At 49.7% G+C, this 12,262-nt stretch overlaps 2 protein-coding genes across 2 annotated transcripts in view; one reads left to right on the top strand and one right to left on the bottom strand.

The window, feature by feature from the left end:
• LOC129561930 (uncharacterized) overlaps nt 1-4,608 on the bottom strand; it is a 59,122-nt gene extending 54,514 nt beyond the window's left edge. The window contains exon 1 of the mRNA XM_088843888.1: nt 4,378-4,608. The gene's annotated coding sequence lies outside the window, so the exon portion shown is untranslated. The remainder of the gene's footprint in view (nt 1-4,377) is intronic.
• On the top strand, nt 4,524-11,781 carry SRXN1 (sulfiredoxin 1). Its single transcript, XM_055434791.2, has 2 exons — nt 4,524-4,897; nt 9,467-11,781. The coding sequence occupies exons 1-2, from the start codon at nt 4,685-4,687 to the stop codon at nt 9,668-9,670; spliced, it is 417 nt and encodes a 138-aa protein (XP_055290766.1). The 5' UTR covers nt 4,524-4,684; the 3' UTR covers nt 9,671-11,781.
• Nucleotides 11,782-12,262: the final 481 nt, after the last annotated feature.

Below are 12,262 nucleotides of genomic sequence, written 5' to 3'. Positions count from 1 at the left end.
GGTCATAAGGGTGGGATGATTCTGATGCATGATGTTTCCTCACGGGTCTCCAGCAGAAGTGACCCCAGTTAACCATCATGTTAACCTGCTCATCAGTGTCCTTTATATTGGCATTTCTCCCTTCCCCAGTCCTTCCTGGGCTCACTTCCTACAGCAGACTGTCTTCTAAAGATGGTCCCAACAATATCTCTTTTGTGGGAACAAGCTCTTTTAGAACCTTGCTTCTCTTTCCATCAAGAAATGGAATCTCTGTACCTTCCCTTGGTTGGGGGCAGGGTGGTGGTATGACGGCTCCTACAAATAGAACACCACAGAAATGATGCCATATGACTTCCAAGACTAGACTGGAAAAGGCCATGAAGCTTCTGCCAAGTTCTCTTGGGACACTCATTCTTGAAAGCCAGTTGCCATGCTATGAGGAAGCCCAGGCCACATGGAAAGGCCCCGTGGAGGTGTTCCAGCTGACAGGGAGGATGGTCCATTGCATGTGTAAGTGAAGACACCTAGAGATGATTCTAGCCCCAGCTATCGAGTCACCCCCAGTCATTGAATCACCTCTCAAGTGATGGCCCAGACATTGCAGAGAAGAGACAACCAGTGCCCACAGTGCCCGGCCTGAATTCCTGACCCACAGAATCTGTGAGGATAATAAAAATGGTCATTTTATGCCACTGCATTTTGCAGTGGTTTGTATTACAGTGATATAATAACTAGAGCAGCTCCCCAAGAAAGTACCTGGACGCAAGTCCCAGTCTCAGAGTCTACTTTTGGGAGAACCCAAACTAAAAGAATATTGTTAGATCCCAGAATTTCTCCAGCTTCCAGTCGCACGCTTACATTAGCCGCAGTGGAAGGTACCTCATCATAATCCCAACACAAGGGTCAGGTCTTCATGTCATTAGTTTATAGGTGGTGGTGTTGTTCAGTCACTCAGTCATGTCTGACTCTTTGCTACCCCAAGGACTACAGCACGCCAGGACTGCAGCACGCCAGGTTTCCCTGTCCCTCATCATCTCCCAAAGTTTGCCTAAGTTCATGTCCATGGCATTGGTGATGCCATGGATAGTTTAGGGATAGATGGGCCAAAATAATGGAACTGCTGACTGGCCAGGTCCTTTTCCCCCGTCAATCCTCCTTTCTCATGGAATCTTCCCCAAAACCACACAGGAAAACAAGGTTGAAGTACCAGGCCTTGCCAGTTCTGTTCAGGGATCAGAGGCCATGAACTTCAGGGGAAGGTAAACCTTCTTGAGCCCAGAGGTGAACACCAATTAAGCTAAACCAATCAGTGTAAGGCTTCCAAGGTGGCCCAGGGATAAAGAATCCAATGCAGGAGACTCAGGTTCAATCCCTGGGTTGGGAAGATCCCTCCTCCTGCCATCCCCTGGAGGAGGAAATGGCAACCCACTCCAGTATTCTTGCCTGGGAAATCCGATGGACAGAGGAGCCTGGTGGGCTATAGTCCACAGGATTGCAAAGGGTTGGACACGACTGAGCAACTGAGCATGCGTGCACACAATCAGGGTGATTCCACTCTCCTTGCCAGGGACTGGTTTAGGCATGGAAGTATGATGAGACATGAGGAAAACACTCCTGGGCAGAAGGGTGGGGAGGCAGAGGATGGTTACTAAAGGTTTCTTCAGTCTTAAAAAGAGGGGCAAAGGGATGTCAATGTCCTAACTTCCACCTTTGAAAGCTGTTGTATACGATGCTTGAAGCTACAGCAAAACATCTTGGGACCATGAGGGGCAAGCATAAGGATGAAAACAAGAACACGGAGGATGATGGTACAAAAAGCTGGAAAGAACCTGACATTGTTCAACTACCTCCACCAATCATGTATATACCTGCCTCCAGAAATCTTAATTATGTGGAAGTATAAGTCTTCTTAAGGCTTAAAATTCAATTTTGAGTTGAATCATAGGTATCTCAACATACAGAATTTGTTGCCAGGAGTGGGGAGTTCTCACTGGGCAAACTATGATGAAAGATTCAGGACAACCCTCCATTTTTCCATCCCAGAAGCTGTTCCCTCGTTTCTTCTTATTTTCTGAAAGGAGGAAGTGGTTCTAAAGGAACAACTTCCCTTTTGATGAAATTCTCTAATTACCAGTAATTTGTGGGCTGAGGGGAAGCCCAGGTGGCTCAGCAGTAAAGAATCCACTTGCCAGTCTCAGAGACACAAGAGACTCGGGTTTGATCCCTGGGTTGGGAAGACACCCTGGAGAAGGAAATGGCAACGGGCTACAGTCCATGGGGGTCACAAAGAGTCAGACATGACTGAGTGACTGAACACACACCATGTGCCAGATTCCTTTCTAAACACTATGTGTTATTCTCATTTACTCTTCCTGGCAACTGAGAGAGCAAACCAAGACACAGAAAAGTTGAGTATCCCACCACAGACACATGTGCACACACACACACATGCACGCACACATCACACTGGCTGAGTATCCCACCACAGACACACATATATACACACATCACACTGGCTGAGTATCCCACCACAGACACACACACACACACACCCCACACTGGCTGAGTATCCCACCAGAGACACACACACACATATACACACATCACACTGGCTGAGTATCCCACCACAGACACACACACACACGCACACATCACACTGGCTAGTCGGTGGCAGAGCCAGGACTTAAATCCATCCCATTCAAGTGACTCCAGATCCTATATCCTAAACCATCACCTGCTTCTTCCCTGTTTTCCCTCTCCAGAACCAAGCCACTTTCCAGTATGAATAACCCCTCCTCCAGGAAGCCTTTCCTGGTTCTCCTTCAGCACTCTGGGTGTCGTGATGAAACCTGTCACCTTCCTAGATTATCACTATGTAAGCACTGATTTGGGCTTCCCTGGTGGCTCAGTGGTAAAGAACCCCCCTGTAATGCAGGAGATGCAGGTTTGAACCCTGGGTCAGGAAGATCCCCTGGAGGAGGGGATGGCAACCCACTCCAGTATTCTTGCCTGGAGAATCCCATGGACAGAGAGCCTGGCGGGCTATAGTCCACAGGGTCGCAAAGAGTCGACCAAGACTGTAGTGACTTAGCACTCACATTGCCCTCTAACAGCCATTATCTCCAAAGGTTTTCACAATCCCCTCACAATCATTTTACAAAAGAGAAGGCTGATGCTCTTGCATCTTGCCTGAGACCATACAGCCAGGGAGTGGCCATTTGGGATCTGAACCCATGCCAGTCTATGCCAAAGTCTTAATGTTGCCACAGATGCTATAAACACCAGAGAATAAAACCAGGAGCCTCTGCCTGCCTCCCTCTGGCTCCAGAGGACACTGGGTGCTGAACCTGGGATCAAGGAGATAGAGAGCTTTAAACAGAAAAGAGTGGGGATAGCAGTCGGCATGTTTGGACCTACGTCATAGGCTTCCCTGATAGCTCAGTTAGTAAAAAATCCACCTGCAATGCAGGAGACCTGGGTTCTATCCCTGGGTTTGGAAGATCCCCTGGAGAAGGGAAAAGCTACCCACTCCAGTATCCTGGCCTGGAGAATTCCATGGACTGTATAGTCCATGGGGTCGCAAAGAGTCGGACACGACTGAGCGACTTTCACTTCACTTCACATCACCACCACCCCTTGCAGCCCTAGTGTCTTCATCTGTAAGCAGGTGTTTAGTGGCCTGAGACTCTGAGCTCAGCATTTCATTTCCAGCCGCCCTACCTTGGACAAAAAAAAGTGCTTCAACAACCATGTCAACTTCCTCGAGGTGCTGTGAGGATGAAAGCAGACAGTTATTGTAGACGTTCAGGGCAGTGCCCACACACTGTCAGCACCATTCCAAAAGGCTCCTTGGGACTTCCCTGGTGGTTCAGTGGCTAGGACTCCATGCGCACAACTGCAAGGGCCTGGTTGGGCCATCCCTGGTTAAAGAACTAAATTCCACATGCTGCAACTAACACCCAAAGCAGCCAAATAAATATTTACAAAATGTTCCTTGGAACCCTGGTTCAGTCACTTACAAGCCCCATGACCTTGGGGGAAAATCACTTAAACCTCGTTGTGCCTCAGTTTCCTCATCTGTAAAATGGGAATAATAATCATACCTAGCTGGTAGGGTTGTTTGAGGTTTAAATAAGGTAATGTACATGCAAAGTGTTTAGAACAGTGCCTGACACAGCACCACATTCAGCAGATTCCTAGTATTACTGTCTTTGGTATTAGTATCACCTACGCGGCTATCACCACTAACGCTCCAAGGGCCAGGCGGCCAAGAGTTTTGCCGACTCACCCTTGCTGGGCACGTCCGGCCCCCTCTACCCTGTGCCCCCGCCATGGGCCTGAGTCACCCCGGAATGTGCGTCACCCGCGCCCCTCCCACTCCACGACCTGCAGACTCACCCTGAGTCAGCCTGCCCGGCCGCTTCCACTCCCGGGACGCGGCGCGGCGGAGGGCAGGCGGCGAGGCGCCCCCCAGCGGAGGGCCGAAGCCCCGCTGGCGTCCGGCAGCCCGGGTCGAGCGGAGCAGAGGTCCCGCAGGGGCGCTCGGTAGTGGGCGAGACCACCCTGGGGCCAGGGGAGAGAGACGCTCGGCGCTGCCCGGCTGCGCCCCCCTCCGCTCGGGCGGAATGGTACGGCCCGGCCGAGGTTAAAGCCCGGGGGTGGAGGTGGCGCGTCCCGCGACGGCCCAGGCGGCGGCGACGGCGGAATGATGGGTCTCCGCGCGGGAGGAGCGCTGGGCAGAGCCGGGGCGGGCCGGGGGGCGCCCGAGGGACCTGGGCCAAGCGGCGGCGCGCAGGGCGGCAGCATCCACTCGGGCTGCATCACCGCTGTGCACAACGTGCCGCTGAGCGTGCTCATCCGGCCTCTGCCATCTGTGCTGGACCAGGCCAAGGTGCAAAGCCTCGTGGACACGATCCGGGTGAGGCCCCGGGGAAGCCGGCCGCTGGGAAGGCTTCGGAGGAGGGAGGTCGCGCTGGACGTGAGAAGGGACTAGTTCAGTTTCAGCCGGAGCTGACCCTTTGCTCTGTGACCTTGAGCAAGAGTTTGGGCCTCTCTGGGCCTCTGTTTCGTCATAGAGCAAGGAGACTGGAGGAGGTCATTAAAATAACTATCTCTGACTCCTATAAACATAGCACTTGATATGGGCTTCTCTGGTGGCTCCCAGTAAGGAATCTGCCTGCAATGCAGGAGACCCGGGTTCCATCCCTTGGTCGGGAAGACCCCCTGGAGGAGGGCGTGGCAACCCATTCCAGTATTCTTGCCTGGAGAATCCCATGGACAGAGGAGCCTGGCAGGCTGCATTCCTTAGGGTCACACAGAGTCCGATATGACTGAAGCGACTAAGCAGCAGCAGCTTCTTCATACCAACCGTGTAAGGTAGATACTACTATTGTTCCTCTTACAGACAAGGAAATGAGGCCCAAGAGGATCCAAGCAGCTTGTCCAAGGTCAGGCCTTTAGAAAGTGGCATAGCCTGGCCCCAGTGCCCAGCTGCATGGCCACCACATAACCTGTGTGGTCACTTCTGGCTATGACAGTGGGACTGGAGGTGTCCTGTCTGCTGGGAAGACCTTGTTTGAACTGGAACTGGGAGAGAATGGGGTCAGCCACACATCTCAGAGAGAGAGCTCAAGAAGGTCAGGGTGATCTGGAGGGAGGGTACCTGAGTGTCAGGTTAGGCCTGCGCGGCATCATGTCCCAAGCCCCCAGACCCTCAGAAGTGGCCACAGGAGACCCCGAGGCCCCTCCAAACCTCTCTACTGCTTGACTGTTGTCTTTAAGTCCTAGAGTTTACACTGCTGCTTCCACCGTCTGGAACTGCTTCCCAGAGAGCCACAGGAACTGGTCCCTCACTTGGGTCAGGGGCCTGCTTCCCGGAAGCCCTGGCTTCTATAGGTCTCCCATTAACCTGAGTAGTTCACCTTGGAAGCATAATTCAGGATAACGCCTGAGTTATGTTATCTGTGTGTTTATTTGTGTTTTATTGTCTCCCCTCCCCATCTCATTTGAACTCCAAGGAGCTGGGATTTTGTCTGGTCATAACCCGAGCACGGTGCCTGGCTGTTTGTGATAGATCTGTCCAGGGATACTCTCTCCTACCCCTGGGCCTTTGCACAAGCTTTTCCCCCTGCCAGAAACACTGTTTCATCTCTTCTTTACTGTTTCTAACTCCTTCTTGGTCTTCTGGCAGTGTCTTCCTTGACAGCCGCTGTAAGGTTAGGGGCCTCCTGTGGGCCCCCAGCCACCTCCATACCTGTCAGCACACCTCTGATCCCGTGCAACTGGAGTGTAGTGGCCTCAGACACCTGTCTTCCACACCAGCACCATACGTTCTGGGAGGCAGAAACCAGGCCTGTCTTTGCTTATGGCATGTATTTGTTTTCTGTGGCTCCTGTAACAAATTCCAGAAACTTAGTGACTAAGGCCAAGATTTTATTACTTTATAGTTCTATAGTTCAGAAGTCCAGAATGGGTCTCACTGGGCTAAAATCAAGGTATCAGCAGGGCTGCATTCTTTTCTGGAGTCTCTGGGGGAGAATTCATTTCCTTGTCTTTCCCAGCTTCTAGAGGCCACCCACATTTTTGACTCATGACCTCTTTCCTCCACCTCGGAAGCCAGCAACATTAGATCTCCTCTTGCTCCTCTCTGTTCCACGTTTAAGGTCTCTGGTGATTACTTTTGGCCCATCTGGACAACCCAGGATAATATCCCCATCTGAAGATCTATAACTTAATTCCATCTGGAAAGTTCTTGTCCCTTGGAAATAACATATTCACAGGTTCTGGGGATTAGGATATGGACATCTTTGGGGGCTGTTATCCTGCCCACCCATCGTCACAGCCCTGACACCCAGCACAAGGCTTGCCTGGCACAACTGCCTCTCTTTGTTGGTGAACTGTCAGGCAGGCTGTGCTCCACGCCTAACTTATATCAGCTTCCCAACTTCATCAACAGCCTATAGGGTTTCTATTCCCATCTTAAGATAAGGAACAATGCCCAGTGGCAAGGCCCCTTGCTTACACCTCCCTCCCTACCCAACCACCTCCCTTCCTCTGCCGGCTGCTCTGTGGAGGAGCTGGGATTTAAATTCACGTTTACCTTGTGCAAGAGCCCCAGCTCATAATTCCTGGGCCTTACTGCTTAATAATAACTTCTGAGATAAATGGAATAATGAATCCATCAATGCAGCCTGAGAAGAGACTGCTTTAGGGCCAGTGTGGGAGGCCTTCTAGCAACTCATTTAACTCCATATCCCCCTTCTCCATCCCACCCTGTCCCAGACTTTCCCTATGTAGATGTCCACCCACTCTCCATCTGGCTACTCAGGCCCCTAACAGGAAGTCAGCTTAGATTCTCTTCTTCCTCTTCTCCTCACATTCACCCCTCCCCTGGGATCTGCGGCCTGAAGATGTCGCAAACCTGTCCACCTCTCCCTGTCTTCTCAACGCGCTCACCCAGGACAGCCTCTTCTGCTGAATACCTGCTGGGGACTCGCCTCTGTCCTCCCTGCTTTTGTCTTTGTCCACCTCACCAAGGCTGCTTTCTCATCACACCTTTCTAGAACGTCCCTCATATCATGTTACCCTCTCCTGTTTAAAACACTCCAGGACCTAAAAGGTATAAACTTCCATTTATGAAACAAATGAGTCGTGTATGAAATGTGCAGTGTGGGGAAGACAGTCAAAAACTGCGTAATATCTTTGTATGTTGACGGAGGGTAACTAGACTCATTCATGGTGATCATTTTGAAATGTATAGAAATATCCAATCACTGCGTGGTGTACCAGGAACTAACATAGTGGAGTACATCAATTATGCTTCAAAAACAAACAAACTCATAGAAAAAGAGGCCAGATTTGTGATTACCAGAGGTAGGGGTGGGAGGGGGAGAGTAAAGAGAAGGAAAATTGTATGCAGGTGGTCGCAAGGCACTAACTTCTATTATAAGATAAATAAGTACCAGGGCTGTAAAGTACAGCATGATCAATATAATAAACACTGTTGTGCATTATATATGAAAGTTGTTTAGAGAGTAAGTCCTAAGAGCTTTCATCACAAGGAGGCTTCCCTGGTGGCTCAGATGGTAAAGAATCTGCCTGCAATGCAGGAGGCCTGAGTTCAATCCCATGGTTGGGAAGATCCCCTGGAGAAGGGAATGGTAACCCAGTATTCTTGCCTGGAGAATTCCATGGACAGAGGAGCCTGGCGGGCTACAGTCCATGGGGTTGCAAAGAGAGAGACTAACACAACTGAGAGACTAACACTTTGTCACAAGGAAAAAAAATTTATTTCTTTAATTTTGTACATATATGAGATGATGGATGTTCAGTGAATTTATTGTAGTCATCATGTCATGATGTTTTAAGTCAAATCATTATATCTTTAGCTTATACAGTGCTGTACATCAATTATATCTCAATAAAACCTTTCTGGACTCTTCTGTTCCACAAACCCCCGAGTCTGTTCTGGTTACATTGGCCTCTTTGCCATGCCTGCAATACAGTGAGCTTGTTCTGGCCTCAGGCATTTTGCATTTGCTATTCCCTCTGCCTGGAACACCCTTCCCACGGGTAATACTCACTGTGTATTACCGAGCCTAGTCCCTGTGCCAAGTGTTGTTTGAAGCACTGTGTATCTGTTAACTCATTAAACCCAGCAGTTTTATGAGGTGGTTGTGTCATCTTCATCCCCATCTGGGGCAACTGAGGCACAAATATGAATTGCCAAAGGTCACAGAGCAATTAAGTAGCACCGCCACTCCAGTACTCTTGCCTAGAAAATCCCATGGATGGAGGAGCCTGGTAGGCTGCAGTCCGTGGGATCGCTATGAGTCGGACATGACTGAGAAACTTCACTTTCACTTTTCACTTTCACACATTGGAGAAGGAAATGGCAACCCACTCCAGTGTTCTTGCCTGGAGAATCCCAGGGATGGGGGAGTTTGGTAGGCTGCCGTCTATGGGGTCACACAGAGTCAGACACGACTGAAGTGACTTAGCAGCAGCAGCACCTGAGATTTGAACTTGGCAGTCAGGCTCTTTCTCTAAAAGAGAAAGGCTCTTTCTCTGTCTTCCCCAGGGGAGTTCTCTGTGTTCAGGTCTCTGCTTCATGGTCACCCCCATCATTGTCATGACAACCTGTGTTATTGTCTTCATAGCCCTGATGGCAGGGGCCATGTCTGTACCTTATTGCCAGAGTCTAGAACAGTGCCAGGTAATATACATGTGGTGTGATAAATGGTTAACAACCTGGGGGTGGGAAGAAGCCCTGATTTGTAGTATCTGCCAATTTCCATGGTGTAAATACTCTGACCATGACTGATTTTCATGCTACCAAGGTCAGCCAGCTCACAAAACTGACCGTGTAACTGTTGCCTTTCACAAACCAGCCTGAGCACCTGGAGTTCAGCCCAGGTTAACAAAGTCTGCTTTGCAAACTGTCCAGCACCATGCCACGCTCATTCACCCTGTGTCCTCTTGTCACCAGGAGAATCCAGACAGCGTTCCCCCGATCGATGTCCTCTGGATCAAAGGGGCCCAGGGCGGTGACTACTTCTACTCCTTTGGGGGCTGCCACCGGTATGCAGCCTACCAGCAGCTGCAGCGAGAGACCATCCCCGCCAAGCTTGTCCAGTCCACCCTCTCGGACCTAAGGGTGTACCTGGGCGCTTCCACGCCAGACTTGCAGTAGCAGCCTCTTTGGCACCTGCCACTACTACTGGGACCCTGAAAGACACCCAGCCTCCAGTGAACCAGGCCATGCAGAGGTAGCAGGAGTGCATTCTGTTTGTGCGTGGCAGGTGGGGCTGGCTTGAAGCACCCTCTGAGCTCGCTGCAAGACCTTGGACTTATGACTGAACAATGTGGGAGCCCCACTTCCCACCTTGGGGAAAATGGGGTCCTGTGTTTGCTCTTGAGGGATTATTGAGAGGCTGAAATGAGAAAGGAGGCAGATTTGGAGAGTCATATGCTACTTGCTCCAGATTCCCAAGGACAAAGATCCTTCTGCATTTCTGTCCTTCTATTGTATCATGTGAATTCATTCATCTGCAAGTGAAGGAAAACCTAGGTTACAGTGACTTAAGCAAAAAGAAGTTTGCTTTTCCACATAGCATGAATTCTGGAGACTGTTGGCTAATGGTACTGGTTAAACCACTCAGCAAAGTTAGGCACACGTCTCTGATCCTTTCAGCCTTTCCCTCATTGCTTGTCACTTCACAATCACAAGGTGGCTGCTGTACCTCCAGCAATCGTGGCTATGTCCAAGGAAGAAGGGAGTCAGGGAGGAGAAAAGGCCCAGCCAGCTGGACCCATCGGCTTCTATCATAAATTCAGGACTTTTCCAGAGGCCTGTTTCCTGCTCTCTTCCCCTGTGTATTTCTACTTAGATCTTCTTGGCCCAAACCAGGTAGAGTAGCTACCCCTAGCCGCAAAGAAAGCTAAGACAGCAGGAACACAATTGTCACAGTTGAGTAGATCAATCATATCCCATCTCCTAGAACTGTCACACAGCCTCCTGAAAAATATTGGAATCCCATTGCCAAGAGAGAAATGAGAAATTGTGTATCAGTTAGCCTTTGCTGAGAAACAAACAATTCCCGAACTTGGCAGCTAAAAACAAGTTGTTTATTTGTCTACAATTCAAATTGTGGGTTCTACAATTCAATTGTGGGTTAGCAATTTGGGCTGGACTCATCTGGGCAGTTCTACTGATCTTGCCTGAGGTCACTCGTGGGATAGTATGCAAACCAACTGTCACCCAAAATGGCCTGGATGATTTCAAATAGCCTGACTCCTTTGTCTGGGCAGTAGGTGGACTGTTGCCTGAGTGACTTGGTTCTCCTCAAGGTGGCCACTCCACCAGTTAGTTCAGGCTTATTCACATGATGGCATCAGGGCTGAGAGAGAGAGAGGTGGAGCATGCATGGGGGACAGGAAGAGAGAGAAAGATGGAGACAGAAGGGAAGCTGCAAGGCCTTTTTGAGTTCTAGGCCAGAATTGGTGTAACATCACTTCTGCTAAGTCCTTTTGGTCAAAGCAAATCAAAAGTTTGGCTCATATTCAAGGGCTGGGGAAACAGACTATACCTCATGGAGAAACTACAAATGATTTGTGGCATTTTTTCTATCACAAATGACTTTGGATAGCAAATAACAGTATTTCTTTGTTTCTTTCTCTCTTGCATGGGGCCTTGCTCTGTCCAGGCTGAAGTCACTAAGACACGGTCCTGGCCCTGCAGAGGGGAAGAAGTGAGGGGCGGTGGATGGGTCTCTCCTAGGGCTGGGCCCACTCTGGGAGGGCCCTCAACATCTGTACTCTGGTAGGTTAGGGCGGGTGGGTAGGCCAGGTAGGACACTCCAAAGGAGCTTCTGAAATCCTATAGTCCTGCGGGTAAAGGAAGAGGCAGAGGAAGGGTGCAGAGTGAGGCGGACCTTACCCTTGCTGCACTGCTGAGGGAACTCCCTCACTTAGCATTTTCAAACTTCATTTTCTCCAGCTCAGTAATGAAGACAACAGCTTTCCCACCCATTCTCTGTCCCAGGGATTGATGACTGCGGTGACCAATGGAATTTAAAAGGGATGTAGTCCTAAATGTAGTGTGATATCCTGGATTGGAACTTGAAACAACAGCAACAAAAGGACATTAATGGAAAAACTGGAAATCTGAAGAAGGTCTGGATTTTAGTTAATTTATACAAATGTTGATATTGGGGTAGGCTGGGTGCAGAGTATATGGGAACTCTGTACTGTATTTACAACTTTTCTGTTAATCAAAAATCATGTCAATAAAAGTTTAATAAAAAGAGAGGGGTAATTGAGTTAAACCAATGGTTCTGGTTCACAAAACGGGTTTGCTGAATCAGATGATCAGACTGCACACCCAGAGTTGCTGATTCAGAAGGTCTAGGGTGGAGCCTAAGAATTTGCTTTTCCAACAAGTTCCCAGGTGATGTTGATGTTGCTGATCAAGGACCACAAGCTGAGAACCACTGATCTAGACTGTGTTGTTTTTTTTCAAGTATGGTGACAGCCCTTTCACCTCCAATGGAGAAGAAAGAGTTGGGTCCCAGGAGATCCATGTTTTGGAACTAGCTTGTGCACCCACTCCATATGACATTGGACAAGCCCTTTCCTGGGGCTTTTTCCAAGTTGTCTAATGGACTGTCTACCCCTGAGGTTTGGGGCGGGGCGGAGGGTAGCTGAGGACATGCTTTGTAAGCTGCGATCATGACTTGCTGCTTCTCATGTGAAGACACCTGCACCCACTGAGTAGCAGAGTGGT

This window comes from Moschus berezovskii, chromosome 15 (genome assembly GCF_049115385.1).
Source record: "Moschus berezovskii isolate FMDL1 chromosome 15, NW_MosBer_1.0, whole genome shotgun sequence".
NCBI classification, from domain to species: Eukaryota; Metazoa; Chordata; class Mammalia; order Artiodactyla; family Moschidae; genus Moschus; species Moschus berezovskii.
The sequence above is the reverse complement of the archived record's forward strand: the minus strand, read 5'-3'. Positions and strand labels throughout refer to the sequence as shown.